Source organism: Molothrus ater, chromosome 1 (genome assembly GCF_012460135.2).
Source record: "Molothrus ater isolate BHLD 08-10-18 breed brown headed cowbird chromosome 1, BPBGC_Mater_1.1, whole genome shotgun sequence".
NCBI lineage: Eukaryota > Metazoa > Chordata > Aves > Passeriformes > Icteridae > Molothrus > Molothrus ater.
Window position 1 is genome coordinate 58,844,498 of NC_050478.2, and position 21,445 is coordinate 58,865,942.

At 38.7% G+C, this 21,445-nt stretch overlaps 1 protein-coding gene across 2 annotated transcripts in view; it reads left to right on the plus strand.

The window, feature by feature from the left end:
- The window catches only part of TGFBR1 (transforming growth factor beta receptor 1), a 35,387-nt gene extending 17,220 nt beyond the window's left edge, over positions 1–18,167 (plus strand). For both annotated transcript variants that reach the window (XM_036398635.2, XM_036398642.2), the window contains exons 5-9: positions 3,964–4,131; positions 4,649–4,805; positions 11,564–11,688; positions 12,309–12,439; positions 13,784–18,167. In XM_036398635.2, coding sequence (XP_036254528.1) covers positions 3,964–4,131; positions 4,649–4,805; positions 11,564–11,688; positions 12,309–12,439; positions 13,784–13,909 — 707 coding nt within the window. In that variant the 3' untranslated portion in view covers positions 13,910–18,167. The remainder of the gene's footprint in view (positions 1–3,963; positions 4,132–4,648; positions 4,806–11,563; positions 11,689–12,308; positions 12,440–13,783) is intronic.
- The last annotated feature ends 3,278 nt before the right edge of the window (positions 18,168–21,445 follow it).

Consider the following 21,445-nt stretch of genomic DNA (forward strand, 5'->3'; position numbering starts at 1 on the left):
AACTACTTCACTGTACTATTCTAGTAGCTAAAGAGTAGTGTCAAGAGCCGCAGTTCACAGTACTAAAGATTTCTCTGCATTAGCTGGCTGTAATCTTAACTGTCTGTAGGCAGATTAAAATAAGGTGAAGTCTTGCACTGCACACGTCCAGATAACTTTATGCACTAAAATACCTTGACTTCTCTATTCCTTCCCCTTAACCAAAAGCACACTCCCCAGTATGAGAGCTTGGTTCAGTTAGAACGTCTTTCATGGTAAGTAGATCCTCAAAAGTGATGTTAAACAATATGCTGCAAAGAAATGAGCCAGAATTCCTGACTCTGGAGAAGTAATATTTCAGCCATTTATTCTTTTTGAAGCTCTGGCTTTAGCCTGAGGAGAGGGAATCTGCACAGCTCAAGTGCTTTTCATCGAGTCAAATGACTGTGTCAACATGATTGAGTCAAGCTGTTATGTTAACAAGACAACAGTCATGATCTAGTCACTGACAAAAGTGCTATCTCCCTGAATATCTCCTTTCTAAGAGATTTCTAGTGGGAGATCCCATCTGAATCTGATTTCTTCACTGCTTTTTCCTGTTTTTTTTTTTTCTAATATTACAGTGTGCCAAAAAGGGCGAAATATCTGCTTTGAAACACTTCACTACATAACACCACAGAAAACATTTTTGTTTCGCTAGTGTTGATGTGGAAAAAAACCAAACATTTTTCACTTAAGTGATTCCAATCAATTGAATTTAATTGAAACTTGATTATATATTTGATATAGCAATTGTATAAATTCCTTTCTTCATGAGTGAGCTCTACTAAGACGGATTTTGCTTGAACATTGGTAATCAGTCTCCTGACAACAAATCTGAAAGCTTCTTTTCTCAGAATTTCAATGTTTATTTGGAGTTTAAAATTAAAATCTTGTACTTCTGAGTGTCCTTGGTGGTATGAAATACTTTCAGGTGTCCTGAAATAGCTGAAATAACCATAATTAATCTCTTAAATATGTTTCCAATAACACATGTAAATTTTTTGTAAATTTTGAGTATTCTGAAATTATTTGAGATTCTTGATCATTGCGAGTTCATAAAATAAATTAGATTGCCTAATCATGGAAAGCTGGGCTACTGTATGTAATTACTATTGAGTGTAATTACTTTTTCCTACCTGATAATGCAAATCCTGTGATTGAAAGCTTCATGGCAGATGCTGTTTACTGTGCAGCTAAAAATACTCAGGTATTTTACAGGTCAGGTTAATTATTACTTGGTAATAATCAACTACTGTCAACAGAATAAGAAGACTTAAGTTTATTGTAACATATTCTGCTTATAGTGCTAAACAAATGTATGGCTTGTCAAATATAGCAAGGCAAGGCAAACATAGTAGGTCCCTTCTGATAGCTGGACACTGGACCTATTGCTGCATTTCAGCTTGCCTGTAATTATTTATATAATTGATTTTGATGTAACACTGTCCCTTGTTAAAATCTGGTTGAAGGGTCACAAATATGGCACATAATAGGAAAGAATCATGGTTCTTCTCAGACTGGATGGTAAGCCCAGTTTATATTTCTTCTTTCAAAGGAAGTTAGGGCTTGAATATTAAAACTTGCAGGTAATACACAAGATAAAGCTGAATAGAAGAGTCTGTAACCAGCAGCATATTCCCCTTTTAGGAGGAAATGTAGTGTTAAGAGGGGAGGAACTTTATGCAAAGGCACCATAGTCTTGAATCAAAGCTGTGATAATTCTTCAGAAACCGACATCTTTTATAGAGCTTTTTTAAGACAATAGGTCTGGTAGACTAATTAAAATTTGTTTTATTTCCTTCCTTACAGCTAGGTGGCTAGTACAGACACCTGGTGAGGTATCCCAGTCCTAAGAAACAGGAGAAGAAATAAAATACAGGACTAAGTAATGAATGTGTATGATGTTAATGCCCAGGAGAGGATTATTTCAGGCAGTGTAGGGTCATAACTGATGAAGAAGTAGAATAAAACCGAGTGAAGAAAATATTCTCATGTGATAAGGTTAGTTTACTTGGAACTTCTGCAGTTCTTTGTGTATTTAAGAGCATCTTTTCTGTGCCTGTGAACTCATACCTGTTTTCTAATAGTTCTGTAAGACTGTTTAGTGAAGCCCAATACTCTTGGATTGATTCCTCAGAGACCATAATTCTTTTAGGAAAAAGTCACATTTAATACTATGCTGAGTTCTGTGAGTTTGTGCTTGGACATTGCCAAGTAGCAAGAGATGCAGCAGTTCTAAAAAAAATAACTTCAGATTTTTTTTTTTAAATCTTTAATTTCTGTGTTCCTTTTTAAAAAACAGCACTTAGGCATCCCAAAAGACTCTTCCTGCAGCAGTAGTGCGTTTTACCAGTCTTGTACAGGTTGGAGTGTGTGACTATGTGACTGATTTTTTTTTTTTTTTTTTTATTTGTCTAAACAACTTCGTTGAGACTATTCTGTACATGTAGCAAGCCAGAGTTCTCTTTCCATTATGGGAATTGTTTGAATGTATTTTTCCTACCCTGAAGTATTTGGAGGCTTTTTAATTTTGGTGGATTTTTTGATTTTTATCTTTTATTTTTAGATCTTTTTAATGGCATCACTGACTTCCCTAAAAACATCCAAATAAAAGGGATGTTTGCAAGTTTTCCCACCCCCACCAAAGTGTTAAGTTAAAGATAAGCACAAGTGTTTCTATAAATGTGGTTTCTGTCAATCTTTAGAGCAGGCATTTTGTACTTCTGGCTTTTCTAGACAAGAGTGTTCTTTGGAAAGTAAATTTTTTTCAGTATATTTGCAATAGGAAATAAGTTCTGAATTTCTTTCCCTTTTTCATGTTCTTCATATTCTTGAGCAATCTTTAGGGACTATCACATAATGAGGCATCTTTTTGATTTGTGCTGAGTGCTCTCACTTGTTCTGAGAGAATAAGGGCTATATAATTCAGGCTAGGAGTCCAACAGACGTCTTTTATGGGATAACTGCTCTTCTAAAGAGATGAAAGATTCTTCTGTAAAACTACCTGGCTATAAAAACATCTTTCAAGCCTGCCACAGGAGAGGTGCTTTTATAACACAACAAAATTGGGAAACCTATTCAGTGGCAGGATTTCTACTTCTTAGGTAAAAAATACTTTTGCTCCCATCTTGATTTGAATTCCTTTGACAGTCTTCTTTCTGTGGCTTAAACTTAAAGGTATTTTGTGTCACTGCTTTATTTATGTGAACAATTAAGTTCTTATATGTCATTTGTATGCCTTGGGATAGCTACAAATGTATTGTGGCTTATCTTGTTTGTCATAGTTCAATCAAAAGTCAAAGCAAGCTGATTTCCTTGGTGTATTTTGCTTTCATTACTTTTGTGCCTCCTGGAAACCTCAATTTTGGCCAGCAATCTAGAGGTCATCGGAGGTGGGATTTAACTTTGTGTCTGATTGCTGCTTGTAAGCTTCTACTCTAGGAGGAAAAATCCACTGTGGGAATTGTCTCCCAGGCAGATAGGTTATGGGAAGACTGAAGGAATCAGGGAGCAAAGTTTGAAACACTTTTTTTTTATTAGCCTGGACAATATTGTGCTAGACTGATAGTGATGGGATTAGTTTTGGATCATGCATTCAGCACTGTTCCCTGTGCCCCACTCTAGTAGGAAACCTAGGGAAAGGCAAGGCCTGGCTAATACCCTGAACAGTTCACCCTGAATATACACCTCAGAATTATAGTGACATCAGTTTTCTATGGTTTGTGTTTTAATTTAAATACAAGAATATTTAAGCTTTTCAGAAACTCTCCCATGGTGTTACCAATCTTTGCAGAGGCATTAAAATGTTACGAGTCTAATTTACAGAGGTTACTTGCAGACCATAATTTGTACTTCATAAGTGTTGTATAGAAGTGGAACATGTTGTTTATTTGTCATATATGTGTGTGTATGTGTGGTATTCATGCCAGTTTTATTTTGCAGACAATGGTACATGGACTCAGCTGTGGTTAGTGTCAGACTATCACGAGCATGGATCACTCTTTGATTACCTGAACAGGTATACAGTAACAGTGGAAGGAATGATAAAATTAGCTTTGTCCACTGCCAGTGGTCTTGCTCATCTGCACATGGAAATTGTTGGCACACAAGGTAATCTTACAATTATTCTGCTTATCATGTGGATAATACTGGTTGGTTTTTTGTTTTTTGTTTTTTTTTTAATGACATATAAGTAACTTGTTCTACTCTGTGATGATTTCCAAATTCACAGAACTTCTTAATTTGAAATGCTTTTTCCTTCTTTTCTCTGGTGTTGTGATGTAACAATCATTCGTACAAAATACCTGTTAAAAGGCAGCAAGAAATGGTGCATGTAGCATCTTCTTAACTTTGAGTTGAGACAATGTTTGAGTAGGATGTGCATGCAATAAATACTAGCAGGAAGAGGGAAAGGAGCAAGTGGGGTGTAATGCAGTAAACATGAAAGGCACTTTCCTGAACAGCCAGACAATCTACAGTGAATGATTTCAGGAGGTACTCTGGTGCACATAAAATGTCAGAACTGGAAGGAATTCTGTTCCTTCAAACAGAAGCTTGCACCAGGCTTAGAATAAAAGGAGGTTGGTTTGGAGTTTTTTTTACAAATTCTCTTTTTTTTCCTTTACAGGCAAACCAGCAATTGCCCACAGAGATTTAAAATCAAAAAACATACTGGTGAAAAAGAATGGAACATGCTGCATTGCAGACCTAGGTTTAGCGGTTAGGCACGATTCAGCTACAGACACAATTGACATTGCCCCAAATCACAGAGTGGGAACAAAAAGGTAAAATCTTTATGTGATGTATCAGGTGACTTCTATGATAAAATGCTTTGGTTTTTCTTGTCCCATATAAATTTGTGTTGATAGAAATATAAACAGCAGGAAAAGGTAATGGCAGATAGAGTTCTTAGGCACTTCCTTGTCAGCCGGTATTTTAGTTAGATGGTAGGCGCTTAAAAGGCATGTTCAATGTTGGCTTGTGTAAAATGCTGAAAACTTGCTAAGTATTGTAGGGCACAAATATTAATTCAAACAATTAAGAGATCTCATGACTGATGATTTTAGAGACTTCAGTGCTCTCTTTCTCCTTCTTGCCATGTATTGCATGGAAATCAGGAGTGTAAAACAGGATATTGATAGTGACAGTAAAAAGCTGTGGTTGTCAGTGTGAAGCCTGTGTGGAAGAACATACAAGGTGCAGAGTCTTGGACATGGGGCTGTCTTGGAATCACATTTTTTAAAGAAATGCAAGAAGTTAAAACAGTCATCTTTGTCATTTAATGCATAAATAGAATCTTAAGTGGATGAGTCAATATAGTCTCTCTTAAAAGCTTTTTCTGAATTTGGAAATACAGGTTTTTCTTGCCCTAGAGGAATTCAGAGCTGTTTAACTAAGTCAGCACAAGTGCAATAAAACTTGCTGTCAGTAATTTATCATTGGTGAACCTTCAGGCAATAATAACTGGAAGCTATAAATAAATTTCCCTTAGTAATCCATGTATCTATACAGCATACAGAGGTAGCAGCACTAACAGTGAACCACAGCAAGCATTTTGGATGTGGACAGCTTTTCATTCTTCTAATGCCTAAAGGTTCAGTGCTGTGTCAAACTGGAGTTTGACACAGCACTGAATGTGTGACAGCTAAGCAAGCCCATATGGCCTAGCAGTGTTTGAAAAAATTGTGTTGATGTTGTCCAATCTCCAGTTTATATCACAACCACTTTTTTTTCTATATCCCTTTAGTAAGCAATACTGTGGGGGGGTTGATTGAGTTTTTACAGTGAACTTGGATGCCCCTTGAGCTGTGTCTTTGTGGAAGGGAAAAAACCCTTAAACATTATTTCAAGGCTCAGTTAACTAAAGCTTTTAGAATATGTACTGAAAATTTATTTTACTGATGTGTACATTGCTGAAGTTACTTTGTTCTAAAGCTCTGCTGTACTAGTCCTTTGCCAATTTTAAAAATACCACACAAATGGTCAGGCAAGATTTATTTTCTGAACTACTTCTAAATTATAAGGAACTGAGTATTATTCCTTCTCGAAGTGTCCAGTAGCAGGCTTATCTCAGAATTCATCATTACAAATTTAGCTGCATGCAGGGCGCATGCCACGTGTGATTTTTGAATTTTCTACTACACCTACATGCAAAGGAAAATGACGTACAAATCAGTTACTTTCTTTAGTCTTGGCACTGGAGAAAGCATCCTTTCAGCTGTGTTTGCAGATCCCACTTACCAGATCTTTTCTTGCATAGGCATTATTAAATTGCTTGTTCATCTGTCTTATGCTTCTTCACAAGGGTAAAGCTGTAGGAACTTTTGCTTGCTGGAGTGGGCAGCAGGAGGGCTAAATCTGTTTCCCCTTTTAAAGACATTAGTCATTTCTACCTCTCTGAAAATTTCTCATTCTTGTAAAAGGCTTAGACTCTTCTTCTTCCTCTTGTGCGTTCTTAGGTAAGTAACTGCACCTCTGATTTAATTTTTCATAGTACAGTTCAAGTCTTACCTGTTCAGTGACAGTTTTAACTCCCACTGATTGCCACTGCTGGTACCGCTTCTGCACATGGAAGCTTTGTGTACAAGTTCAGGGAGATTTGGTGAAGTCTGTTTTTCTAATGATTGTTGTAAAAATGTATGTCTAGGGAGCAAGCAGACTTACTCTTGTGTGAGTGATCAGGGTGTTGAGTCAAACTGATGATCCCTCTTTCTGACTGAATTCTCTGACTTTATTTCTTTTCTGTTCAGAGGCTTAGCTTTACCAGAGGGGTGAACTGTGTGCTTTCACAGCTCAGCCTGCAACATAAAGCAGGGAATGTGAGCTTTAAACTGAGAAGGAAATAGAATCTCTCTCTCACTCCCTGAGGCAAGTAGAAAACCCTTATTCTCCTCCTATTTTTTTAGAAGTGTGGCCCAGCTGTTACTTTTGATAGTTCAGATACGTTGTGTTTTAAAAGAATTTTGGCAGCAGATTCTCACCATGGGTGCTTCTTAGAAGTTTACCTAAACAAAATATGGGCAGAATTCTACCTTGTAGAGTGTAGGCTTGATGAAAGGAGATGCCACACATTTTGTGTATGGGTCTAGTTGATGACACAAAGCTCCCTATATGTTGTACAAGAAATTTAGACAACTAGTACTGGGCTTTTGGACTAAAAGAGATGGGAGAAAGAGGTCAGCAGGCACCCAAAGTTTGGCAAGACCATGCTCAGCACACTTCATACCCTTCTTTGTAGACTTATCCTTTTGTTCTTGGATGATACTGAGCTGCAGACCTTGCTCAGAAGGTCAGAGTTACTCTATGAAACAGAGTTGCTCTCTCCAGAACCTAAGATACTGCATCTGCCAGGCAATGCATTTCCAACACATAATCTGACAAGGAAATGCCTACTTCTCTCCCCTTTGTGTAACAGCCATGAAATGGCTGAGCTGCTGACCTCACTACACGACCTCCTTGCCTTTCGCCTCTCTTGTTCCAGCAGTAATCTCTCAACAGTCATTCACCATTCTGTGTCATGGAAGCCAAAGCCAATCTAAATGCATTGATGGAGGACCAAGGTAATAGGTCAATTTGCCAATGGAACTCACGTGGGGAGGGGGATTTTTTGCCACATTCAGGCCTCTTGTGGTCTTTCCTGTTAAAAGCCTTGTTCTTTGGATGGTTCATGGAAGTCGAGAGAATCTCCTTTACTGCTTGTTTAGTGTTTCCGGCTGACATCTTGCACAATGGTTGGAGTTTCTAGTTACTATTTTTTCAGGTCCGTCACTCTTTTCACCCTCTTGGCATCTTAAGATAGATCAAATATTCTTTCTGCTAGGCTCCAAGATAATCACTTAGTGTCAAGCACATGAAGCACCATAAGAGTATCCTGTAATGCAGAATCCTTGGTGAGCATTAAGGTGTTCACCGCAATCTTCTATTCTTGATTAAAACATCTTTGATATGGGTGGACCAGAACAATTTGAGCCTCGTCCATATCAAAGATTGCAGCAATACTTAATACTCCACTTCCACTCAATAAATACTGTCAAAGTAAACCTTACACTCAACTCAGACAGTTGTCTTCTGCTTGTGCTGTGTTTATTACTTGTGAGGAATTTGCGTGCCTTAGGAGAACTCTCATCTCAGCAAACTTTGTTGAAGTTCTGGGTAATTCAGAACAAATGCAACTATTTGTTGCATTTTTTTACATATCTTGATAGCCCTTGCTTCCTTATATCTATGTAATTTCTGTAAGAATTTCTGTAGTACTGAGGGAGTCCTGAAATTTCTTTTAAGCAGTGTGTCTTGCATTCTGCCTACCATCCCTGATACTGGAAAAGAAAATCCTACAATGCTGTTGATTAAATGAAACCATGTCTAGGCTTCTGTGGCTGTTCCAGAGGTAGAGCTATTGCCTAGCACCGTATTCCACACTCCAGTATTCTGCACTTGTTGCTTTTTTTACTAATCAACACTGCTCTTCAAAGCCCAGGTGCCACTGTTGGCCTGCTTCATTGGTATGTCAGCTTGAGACTGCTGGGACAGTGATGTGGAGAAACACATTGAACTCTGCTAAACATCACATACTGGATTTAGCTGCCAGAACCAAATCAGAATGAGAGAGCAGTGCTACCACTGATGTTGACTTGATGCAGCAAATAACATTCACTCTTTCCAGCAGCCAGCAGGGATGCTGCTGTCAGTAGCTCTTGCAGTAAGGTCTGCACTGATGTTTTGCTTGGTGTTCCCATGTCAGACTTACTCACTAAACAAGGTAACAATCACTTGGATGCCATGATGGGTTTTCAGGCCTTGTTTCTTAAGAGAAACTTTGTTACTAATGTTTCTCCTTGCAGGAAATGTGGGTAAACCAAATTGATGAGCACAGTTGTTAATTTGTAGCCCACATAACTTGCTAATTTTTAAAAGAGCAAGGTTTAGGGTGGGATTTGCAAACTATATGATGAAAAATTGGGCACTGCAATGATAGTGGGCCTTTGTCAAGAAATTTTTAATGGTGCTGGTTTCTTAACCAGCACTTCTTGTCTACTCCTGCTTTAGGCTTGTTAGGGGATATTTTAAGTGGCTGCTATAGTTTTTCAGATTACAGGAAGCGGGGCTTCCTCTAGCCTGACCCTTGGAGGGTAGGCTAGAGGAAGCTGGTGTGTTCCAAAGGGCTGGGGCTCTGTTCATCTGAGGCCCATGGATGTGGCTGCCGCTTTCTTCCTTGGGATCCAACCAGTCATACACAGACACATATTGTACTGATAGGGCTGATTATACAGATTGCTGCGCACCATGTGCTGTCTTCAACACCCACATGAAACACTGTCAGAACTTGTATAAAACATAACTATAGACAGCCAAGTCTCCTGCCTTCTCTTCAGCTGATCAGGATTGAACTTCATTAGTGAAAGTACATACTCCCATCTGCAGCCTCACAACTCCATGCATGTTTATGAGCCCCTCAACCATCCATCCAAGGCTTGCTGTGTCTAATACTCTGAGCTCCATGGATATCATACTCACCTGCTGGGTTAATGCACAGCAGCAAACAGCTGATGTATTTATATGCATGCCTACCTGCATGGATTCCCTCAAATATCAGCATGGGCTCTTGTCCTGGCAAATATCCCTGCCTGGGCTGCCTGGATGCTGACTAGACCAGCTTGAAGGTTGCTAATTAATTACAGTCCTGCACACCAGCCTTGCAGGGTTGGAGAAATGCAAATCTTCTTGCTCAGCCCAGCAGCTAGTGCCCAGACCTTGCAGTCTGTGACTCCCGCTCCAGTTGCTGGTGCTGAGAGACCCTTATGTTATTGTTCTATTATTTCTCTAGAGTTTCATAATGATATTATCTGATTTCTAAAGTCTATACCTCCTCGGTGTGTTCTTATGGCTGCAGATCTTCACTGACTTCTTCTGCTGCATGCTGTTCTCTCTCAGGTCAGGGGTCCTCCAAGGCTGTCCCTGACTGGCTAACCTGCCCCCTTTTATCCCAGTCATCTTCTTTGGTTACAGCTGCAGCCCAATTAAGGACATCGCAGCTGCAGCCCATCAAGGGCAACCAGGACCTCTGGGGCAAAGCCTCTATACAGATATTCTAATACAATACATTTCCTCTACTATATTTCCCCCTTTTCTTTTACTCGAGTTAACAGTTGTACAGATGTTCAATTATAATACATACATTTCTCTATGACTCACAGACTATGTACAACACCTATATTTTCCCATGACTCACAGGCCATATACAACCCACATAGCGCCTTGCTCAAAGCCTATACTCTTTCCCAGCTCCTTGACCCAAAGGCTATGTTCTGTTGCAGCTCTTGGCCGCCACAGCTCTCAGCTGTCTTATCTTGTTGTAGCTCTTGGCCACCACAGCTCTCGGCTGTCTTATCTTCTGCCAACTATCACCACAGCTCTTGGCTGCCACAGCGCTCAGCTGTCTTATCTTCTGTTAACTATCACGTCAGGGTCACCAATTGTTGTTGTTCTATTATTTCTCTAGAGTTTCATAATGATATTATCTGATTTCTAAAGTCTATACCTCCTCGGTGTGTTCTTATGGCTGTAGATCTTCACTGACTTCTTCTGCTGCATGCTGTTCTCTCTCAGATCAAGACTCCTCCAAGGCTGTCCCTGACTGGCTAACCTGCCCCCTTTTATCCCAGTCATCTTCATTGGTTACAGCTGCAGCCCAATTAAGGACATCGCAGCTGCAGCCCATCAAGGGCAACCAGGACCTCTGGGGCAAAGCCTCTATACAGATATTCTAATACAATACATTTCCTCTACTATACCCTTACTCTGTTTTTCTCATCCCCTTTCTCTGCTGTAGCTGGTGCCTGTAAGCTGTGACCATGAAGCCTGTGGTCCATGGTTTTATTTCAGTAGCTGAAGCAGACCCACTCATTTGTTCCAGTTACTGGTACCAGGGTTTCCTTCACCTTCTATCAGACTACAGTTGCTGGCCCAGAATTCATTCACAGAATGACCACTAGCTCCAGATAGGTGCTCTTACCACCTGCAGACATGCACCTAGGACCTGTAGTTCCCGTTCCAGCTACTGATGTTGGGCCCTTCCTTCTCTGTAGTTTCAGCTTCATCCCTTGTGCTGCTGCAGTTGCTCAACCTGAACAGACCCATGCCTGCCTCCAGCTGCTGACACACAGTTCTTAGAGAGCATGTGCACATGAGCTTGAGAGTGAGATTGCAGAGAATAGTTAGGATTTAATTAAATAGGATATACTGATGAGCATATGCAGACTGGAGACTTCTGTTCTTTGTCACTGTCTCAGTTGTGCCTTCTCTATCAGGTTTATAGCTCTAGTTTGTTTCACATTTTGCTTATTCACCCTATTTCTCTGCTTGTTTCTCTCAGTTTACTTATCCCTTTACATTGAATTGTCTCTGATTGGATAATCTTAATGAAGGAGAATTTTCTTTTATCTCCTTTTCCGCAAAAATACATTATTTTGTATTTGAGCTGATCAGTAGTGCTGAACTTTTTATATTCTTAAGTGTTTATGAAATTTTTTTTTTTTCCACACAGGTACATGGCTCCTGAAGTCCTAGATGATTCCATAAATATGAAACATTTTGAGTCATTCAAACGAGCAGACATCTATGCAATGGGATTAGTGTTTTGGGAAATAGCTCGGCGGTGTTCAATTGGTGGTACGTGGCAATCTTTATAAAATGAGACATATTAGGGAATTATGAGGAACTTAAACTTATTCAGGTTCTGAAAACAGTTTGCTCAAAAAACTGCAAAGTAATAGCCAGTTGATCTCAGACTTTCTAGTTGTTAATCCTGTAAATGATAACTGGTCTATTCAATGACAGAACATACTTGTTGAAGAAAATAGGAAATATTCTTCTTTTTTTCCAAATATTTACATAGAGGGGAGAAAAGGGTAAAATATAGTACTCTTGTGAGCAAGAGGCAAGCACCACAAGACCTAGCTATAATGTGTTCAGATAAGTCTATATCTTATTTAAAATGAAGCATGCTGTTATCAATTATGTGCTCTGAAGAAGCATGTTTTTAGTATAGCATGTGAAAGATTTGATGTAGCTTCTATCTCTTCCAATTTTATAAATTTTAGATCCTTGAAGGGTAATGTAAATACTTCTAAGGTGTGGTTAAGGATTTTTATTTATTTGTCAGTTGTTGTGATGTAACTTTTAAAAATGAAAACCAAGAACTGGTAGGGTACTGATAAGGAACACAGTAAAAAGTGAAGAATACGTAATCCAGTGTTAGCTAAAATAAAGCTATTTTCAACCTGTTACAGGAATCCATGAAGATTACCAGTTGCCATACTATGACCTTGTTCCTTCAGATCCTTCTGTTGAAGAAATGAGGAAAGTTGTGTGTGAACAGAAGTTAAGGCCCAATATTCCAAACAGATGGCAGAGCTGTGAGGTATTAACTAACCTTGCTAAAGCTGCTTTAATGGACACTAGAGCTTTTAGTGATTTCAGTGGCTTAAAAATCATGCTTATTGTTGAAGGGAGAAGAGCTGCTTTTAGAGAACTTAATTAATTTCATTCTAATCATTATGGTCTTACTAAAAGCATTGTTCCTTGGTTATACAGAAGTATTTAAATGTAATTTCATAAAAATTAATAGCTAACTCTGCATGGAGGATTCTAGGATCCCTTCCTGTGAAGCATAGATGATGCTAATATAAATTACAGCTAGTCTGAATTACATTATGCAGGAAGCATCATTGTAAATAAATTGTACTGTGTCTGGCTGGGATTGAGTCAGCGTCCTTCATAGCAGGCTGCATAATGCTGTGTTTTGGATTTGTGGCCAAAACAGTCTGATAGCACACTAATGGTTTAGCTGTTGCTGAGCAGTGCTTACATAGCTTCAAGGCATTTTCCGTTTCTCAGGTAGGTTGGGGGTGGACAAGAGCATGAGAGGGAGCAGAGCCAGGACAGCTGACCCAAACTGGTCAGAGGGAATATTCCATAGCATTGCTCTGTCACAACCAGTGACTCACAGCTTGGGACAACAGCTTCCTGCGCTGCAGGAGCAGCGAGGTACTGATAAGGATGAGGTGCTTTGGATAGAGGAGGGAACCTGGGTTGTGGCATGTGTGGAATTAATGCATGGCTAAGAGTTGGGCAAGAGCACACAGGAAGGAGAAAAGGTGGTGAATGCACCAGCAAACTGTGAGACAGGTAGTTATCAGGATTAAAATGACTAAGGTAATACTGCTTTCATGGTACTTTGGAGCTGTTACTTTATTTAATCTGCCGTTTTTGTTATTTGCCTTAGTACAAAGAACATGTAGAAGGACTCAGATTTCAAAGACTGGCTCTCTGAAGGATAAAAATACTTCAAAAATTTTTAGAATCCTTGCAGAGCTTCAATCTGAGGAAGACAGCTCATGAACTTAATTGCTATGCATTGAAGTAACTCCTTAACTGCAAGTACAATTTAAAATAGTGTATTTTTGTCTGATGTGAAAATTCAGAAAACAGTTACAGACAAGCTAATAATTGTTCATTAAAATATTATTTTCATGGGCCAAAATCTACTGAAAAATATCAAGTTTGCTCTACAGTGTTTAGAGAGTTTTACTTTTCTGTAAATAAAGTAAGTTTTTTGGTTATTTTTTTAAACAGTACACTCTCCTATGCACCTGTACTACTAGTAATGGATTTCAGAAATGCCTGAAGAGTCTAAGACAGAGCAGCAGTTACATGGGCTACACTGGAACAGCAGTGCATCTAATGACTTGTGTTTCCTTTGCAGGCATTACGAGTGATGGCAAAAATTATGCGGGAATGCTGGTATGCCAACGGAGCTGCTCGGCTGACAGCTTTGCGCATTAAGAAAACATTATCACAACTTAGTCAACAGGAGGGGATCAAGATGTAATCCTGGATTTGCTACCGAAGAACACTGTAAAAATCCCTATCTGCACCAGAGTGGCGTGCTAAGAAGGTTAATTGTTCTACCTCACTGGGGGAACAGAAGGATATTGCTGCCTTTTAATACTTCATAGGAACGTCACTTCTTAGGATTTTTGTGGATGTGCTAAACAATTGTGTTGAGTCTTTCTGTGCACTATGAACCTCTTTCCCAGGTTATTTACAAAACATCATGTAGTCTAGTTTCATTTATCTATAATTTTTTCATTTGGGAAGTTGATAGCTGGTCTTCTCTAGTTAACTGTGCTAAAAGTAGGAGGTCACTTCTAAAATGAAACTGGTTCACTATATTGTTCTACAGTGCATTGATGGCTCTTAAAGCAACTTTATTCCTGCCTGGTACATTGACTACTCTGAACCACTGTCTTGATTCCTTGATTCAGATTGTGAATGTACTATTGGAGTATACCTTGCTATCTATTAAGGTAGTGCATCTTTTGGACTCTTATCTTGACTTACAAATTGACCTCATTCAGTTGTGGGAACATAACTTATGCAACTATACTTTATACGTGATTACTGGGTTTTTTCCACTTTTTCAGAACATTACATTGCCTTCAAAATAGATTGTATTACACCAGTAAGTGCCACTTTTGAGTCTTTTAATGCAAAATAGTAGGGATGTACAAAGCCTATGGTACTTTTGGTTTCAAAAATACAAGTTAAAAGTTGTTCCTTTGCCTAGCTAAGTACTAAATCTCACTCATTGCAACAGTGAGTACATAATTGATAAAATATCTTCAATTTTACCAAAATCTGACTCTTGAAACCACTGTAGGAGTTTTAAATAGTGTAAGCTAGTAAATTCACTGTCATATTTTGTAATTTTCAAGTTATGACTCATAATTATGTAGGAGATTTTTTTTTTAATCAAGTGGTACTTCTAAAATGCTTGAAGTACCTATCTACTTCAGAAAAGTAGCAAGAAAAGTAAAATGTTAAGGGAGATTTTGCTTCATTAAATAAGTATGAAAAGCATATTTTCTGTGCAGTTCTGCTGAGTCTTAAGGCTCAAAGAACAGTATTTGCAATTACACAATGATTAAATGCACCTGTCATTAGAGAAAAGTTATTTGGGCTTTTGTACTAGACAGTTCAAAGCTGCTTGTAAGTTTTATGTGCATGTATGTTGTGTGTGCCTCATACACAATGTGGTGAGCTAGAGAAGGTGGTGAGCTGCAGGTCTTTGGATACAAATATCAGGGGATTCCAGCAATCCTCTTCATTGTTAGAAGAACAAAGCTTATGGTGACTTGTGTTGTCATAAGAACACAGAAGAATATGCATGGCTTTAGTCTATATTTCCCTGAGTTTTTAAGAGTATCATAGTATTTTCACAAACTTGTTTAGAAATTAAATTGCTTCCTGCCCAAATGTACAACAAAAACCTGCTGTTACCAGGATATTTTTTTAATTGCAATTTTAGCAAGAGTCTGGTTGGCCTTTGGTTTCATTAATGTCCAAAACAGTAGTATTTCAGTGTGTAAATGAGTCTGGTAATTAATATGCTGCCTAACCTGCCACTCTTCAGAACACATCAGTGCCCATCTCATTACGCAGCACACATGGTAAACTTTAACTCGGCTTCCTGTTCATCCCTTGGCATAGAGCCCTCTGAGAGTTTCTTACCAAGAGGGTGGCAGTGGCAGGGTGGTTGCTGGCAGCAGCACAGTCGAGTTCTGTGCCATGGTGATGTGTGGCAGCTCAAGCAGGAAGAGGAATGAGGCCCAGGAAGAAGATGCTACATAGGTGACACGAGCCTTACCCAAGAAAAGCCTTAACTGTTAGTTTTTGTTTATTTCTATATTCTTACTGCTTGCTTGGAGATGAGTTTAAACTATGTCAGAATTACAGACCTTCAGAGGTCAAACTGCAAATAATGAAATGCTTTTGTCAACAACAAAATGAGTGAGTTTATTCTTACTGGAAGACAGTATCCAGGAGAAAAGGGAAAAATAAGAGAGGTTCTTAGAAACCAATTAGGCTTAAACATACATGCAGCTGTCACACTTATGTTTGGCATTATCTGACAAGTGAGGCTTATGTGCTTCAGGCCTCTGTCAATCAAAGCTGGATTAAAAATTACTTCATATAGGTATTTTAAATAAAATATGCCTTTGTGTGCATGGACAGTTGTGCACCACAGAGTTTTTTAATTAAATGTAAAAAAAAAATTGAATATAACATAACTCCCAAGCCTCTCTTCTTGGCAGCCTCTCTGGCAAATTCTATGTATTTGTACTGAAACTTTAAAAAAACAGATCATCATGAAAATAGATCATGGGTCATCATCAGGGTCTCCATCTAATTTCAAAGGCTGCGTAGGTAGCAACTTTTTTTGTTTTGTAATTTTGTTACGTTTCAAGTTTTCATAGGTGTCCTGGGGTCCTTACCGCAGTTACAAATGGTACAGCTCCTACTTCAGAAATATCAGGCCCTGGTGTGCCTCAGATCTCTATAGTAATTTTGGTAGTAACAGGAGTGTTTACAGTATAATTAATCAAATAATTTTTAGTGACTCTTTTTAGCACCCACAAAACCTTATCAGCAAAACATTTAATTTCCTAAAATATACAGAACCGTTCTGTTGCATTTTAAAGAGGATGTACAGCAACTGGACAGCCTCATGGTATGCAGATGATTCTGTCAACAATATAACTGTGTGTTACATTGTATCAACCACCTGCAAATCTTTACTCTCCTGAATTGCTCTTACTTTGTTCAAGATTTAGCTTTGTAATAGAAGCTTGCAAAAACAAAGCACAGAAGGATGCTTGATACTGTGTTATGACTTAAGGAACAGTGTTTTAGAACAACTTTATAATTCCTATTGGGCTGCAGAACGGGAAAATTCTGAATAGAGCTATATGTATCCTCAGTTCTGACACCACAAATTCAAGCTTTGTTCTTCTTTTCCGTTGTATGAACTGAACACCTTTTACAAAGGCTGTGTCTGTATATATTATGTAACTTTAAATGTTACCTGTGTAAGATCATATCTTATATATATGGACACAGGTACACATAAGTATTTTTTAAACTAAGATTGTAATATCACCAGATCTGCTCTTGGAAATCCAGGGGGACCAAAATATTTTAGCATTCAAAATATTAATTTTGTATCATTTCAAGTATATACCAAAACAGTTTCTGATCAATATTGATGCAAATGTTTATTGTAAATATTATATACATTACACATTCACTTAAGTTTTGTGGATTTAATCAACTTTACATTTTAGTAGCATTGAAGCCTCAGTTTGGTTTACAGACTTGTGACCAGATGGATATGGACATGGAGAACAAGGAGCATTGGAAATAGTCTGATGCTGAAAAGCCTGAGATGTCATTTTTGAAATGCTGGAATTCTTCAGGGACCCTCCAACCTTAAAAGCTGGAATTCTGGGATGTTTCTCAAGCAGACTCTCCAAGTATGACACACTGTCACCCTCCTATGGTTCTGCTTGTAATCCTAAGAAAGACTTTGTATATAAGTAAAGACGTTGGTATCGACTGTATGGGGACATGAAGGTGTCAAATGAAGTAAGAGGCTATTTTATTTTTTCAGTAATGGCTCTGAGTATGATTGCCATGAAATTCACCTTTTAGTTAGTTCCTTGTTTATATTGTGCCATTGAAATGATTGCAAGATGTTAATCATTTTGTGTTTAAAAAACAAGCAAACAAAAAAATCCCTTCACCATATCCGTTGCTTTAAACTCAAATTACCTCTTAAAAGACCAAGGTACATTTACCTCATGTGTATATAATGTTTAATATTTTTCAGAATGTTCTCCAGGTTTGCAGTTACATGTTTCTAGAAATATGTTTATTGCTAAATTTACAACTTCAGTGGTACTAAGTGTATTATCTGGTGCCCCAAAACACTTTATTTTCTTTATTTTATTGTATTAGCAAGTTTGCTGCTTTGTCACTGTAGCACCTGCCCTTACATAGCTGTGTTGATACTGCCTTGTAAATTTTACTTTTTGGATGATTTGAAGATCCTGTACAGATGAGTGTCACTTTTTTAAACCTTACCAAATTGTGCATTTCCCTTACATTTCTGAAAAAATGTATTGTATTTGTAGAGTATACATTTCAATGGATTGTAAATAGGACAGTAGAAGAGTGGATGCTTATGTTAAGTGCTAACACTACAGTAGAGAGATTATAGCAGTGAAAATAAATAACTTTTTTCAAAATGCATGAGTTGTCTTTCAGAACAAGAAGTTGCAGGTAGATACAGGTTTGTGTGTGATGTTCTTGCCTGCTAATATGTGTGTTTATTGTGAGTTCCTTTCCTCAGAAGGAATTTCTTCTAGTACAAAAATGCTAAAAGGATTTGCTACTGCTGAGGCAATCCACCTCATCTGTGCAATATGTACATAATGCTAAAGTGCCTGCTCTTCCTTGCCTCCTACAGTAATGTTGGTGCAGGAACATTGCTTGTGTCTCTCATCTCCTGGACAAAATTAGTAATGACAAATTGTTCCCTCTCTATATTTGCATAAAAATAACTTTTAGTCTGTTTTAGTCTGTTTAGGCAGCTCAGCACCTCAGTGCATCCCATAACTAAAAGTAAAATCTGCTTGTGTTGGAGTGGAGTGTTTCTGTGCAAAACTCAGTTTCAGGCTGGTGCTACATTTCTGAAGGAAAGTGGCTATTTAGACACAACAAAAATAGAACATCTTGTCCTCATCTGAGTTTATGTTCATCCTTCAGTTTTGGCTCAGACAGAATTACCAAAAATTACTACTTTCAGCAAACTTTCTCCACATTGGGAAGCCATAAGGTGTCCAGATAAAGCCTATGGGTACACCAAAATACTGCATTCCTTTCAAATGCTTTTACAAGAGCTATGATTATTTTGGTAAGAACACATCCCTCTCCCATGAGTGGCTAAAGGAAAGCCTTTGCTACCCCTGCAAGCAACCAAAACTCAGTAAAATCCTGAATCCCTCTACTGCATTTGGTAGTAGAGGAAATGGGCAGCCTGGAATTAACATAGCAATGTTACTGTCTACCAAACTTAGTTTTCATGACGTAGTTTTCTCTATTTCAAGCTTTGAGGGCCTGAGCCTAACAACTGAAAATTCATAAACCACAAACAATTACCACAAGTAACTTAAATGTGAGGATGTTTTAGAATCATTTTAGAGGAGACACTGAATTCAGATCTGTGTGCTGGTTTGGATTGCAAGTCAGCATCGAGAGTGGCAGACTTTCAGCAGGCTGTTTTGCACAGTATAATTATTTTTAATTTTTAAAGTGTGGGACTTTTGAAAGAAATTGTTTTTAATACCCACTGCATCCAAAACCTACTTTCTATAGGTGCAGCATAACTAAGAGTATATAAACAAACCACTTCTATGCAGTACCAAGTATGTTCTAGAAATTTCCTTCTGTCAGTTTTTGTGACATTGGTAACTGATGCACAGTCATGTACCCAGTAATTGTAGTATAGCATAAGGGTGGTCCTGGCAGAAAATATATTCCTTTTAAATAGGAAATCAGAAATTCCAAATCTCTCACTCGGTGCTCTTACTAGCTTTTTTTATCTATCCAGCTAAGCCATAATATTTTAACTTGAACAAACAGTGTTCATTTTTTTGCTGAAGAAGGGTAACTGGAATCTCACACTGCAAACCCCCTTACCAACATGATGGGCTGCTGGGGTTTTCAGTCTTGTAGTTCTGTCTTGGAGTGGCTGGAGTTGTTCCATGTCTTCTAGGTTTGAAAAAAAAGAAACGTTGGCATAGCATTTCCTTTGTCAACTTGCCTGGACTGCAAATAAAATCCAGTAGTGCTCAAGAAACCCACCCCCTTAAGTCTTCCTCAGAGTTTCTTGAAAATAAGATTTAAATCCCCAGTCTCTGAGCTGAATTGGTACCTGAAATCATTAACTCTCTTGAGAGGAAGAAAAAAAAAAGCCAGAGCAAACCATACTGATAGGTTCCTAGGCATGATTGCAGTGTTTTATTTGTATTAGAAGATTTCTCACTAGAGATGAAGAGTCAGCATCCTCACAATGTGTTTCTAATTAGCTCAATTAGGAAAATGAGAAGAGCTCTCCCGCCTGCCAGTAGCAGAAAATCTGTGTAAACAGTTGAAGAATCAGGCACATGATACTCAATTTTATAGAATATCAAATATATTTATGTAGCTTTTTAAATGAGGGGTGAAGAAGATAGGAATATGCCTTTAAATCCAAGCAGGATGCAGGACTTGTGGGATGCGCAGTGAAGGAAAAAAGGACAGGTTTAGGTGACCTGGAGAGGAGTGAGCATGGGAAAATAGAGGAATAAAGAGATAAAAAGCATGGGTCATATATAAATAGCAGACCAATCAGTGTGCCAGTCTGTCTGTGCCCAGCACAGCCTCTTCCTTTATTTTTAAATCCCTTCCTGCCTAAGGAACTCAGTTCTGGGGCTGCAGGGCTGTCTGAGCACAGCAGCTGGAGCCAGAGCACAGCAGCTGGAGCCAGAGCACAGCACGGAGGTCCTGTGGATCTGTGGAGAAGCAATGGGAAAGACCAGAGTGAGCAAACACGAGTGTCAGCAGCAGGAGTGTGACCATAGGTCACGGATGCCCACGTGTCCATAGTGCCAGCCATGTGTGTCCAGGCACCAGTGGCTGGAGTGGGACTGAGCCCCAGGACCGGAGCCAGTGAGACTGGGATTGGGGCAGCTGCTTGCAGGGTGTACGTCTGTGCCTCTGAAGATGTGGGGGTCCTTAGTGTTGGCTGTTCTGATCTATCCTTATGTTCTGGTGGCTCTGCATTACCTGCTAATGTGGACAAGCAGTTACTTGTTTTCCATGAGGATTTGTGCCCCAGTGCACTGGGCCAGTCCTGAGATTGCTTGCCTGGCTCTTATAGCTTGGGCAACAGAAGTTTGTACATCCAGAACTGGGCATCACTGTTTTGATTCTTGGCATTGGTCGTCAACCCACAGGGACTAAAAAACATCAACTTTATTGCAGTATTAAATTAAATATCTAAAAACCCAGAAAGCAAAGGCAATAAGCAACTGTCTTAAGAAAAGGTGTAGAGCAAGAGTTAGTGATAAATTCCAAGTTGACTCTGTGTTGTAATAACTTATCTATTGCTCTGGACTATTGCTAATTTGCATTAATGAAATTTTCCTATTTCCTTCTATACTTTGGGTGTGGGAAGCGTGTGTGTAGTCCCACTGTTCAGATTCTTAATTAGTACAGGAATGGGGTAAAGAATGGCAAGAATTCTGTGATACTACAGTTGCTGTCTAATTCTTATGTGTTTCCAAAGAGTGGAATCGAGCTGTGTTTCTTTCATTTTTGCCGTCCTGTGGCTTGGACTCTCTGACCTACATCTTCCATGAAGAGAGTTTTGTTGCTATTACCAGAAGGGCCAGTGAGACTCAGTTCTGAACGTCTCTGGACAATTCTTCATGGCAGCGAGCTACCTTTTTCTTACCTTTGTTCAGGAAACTCTTTTGCCTAT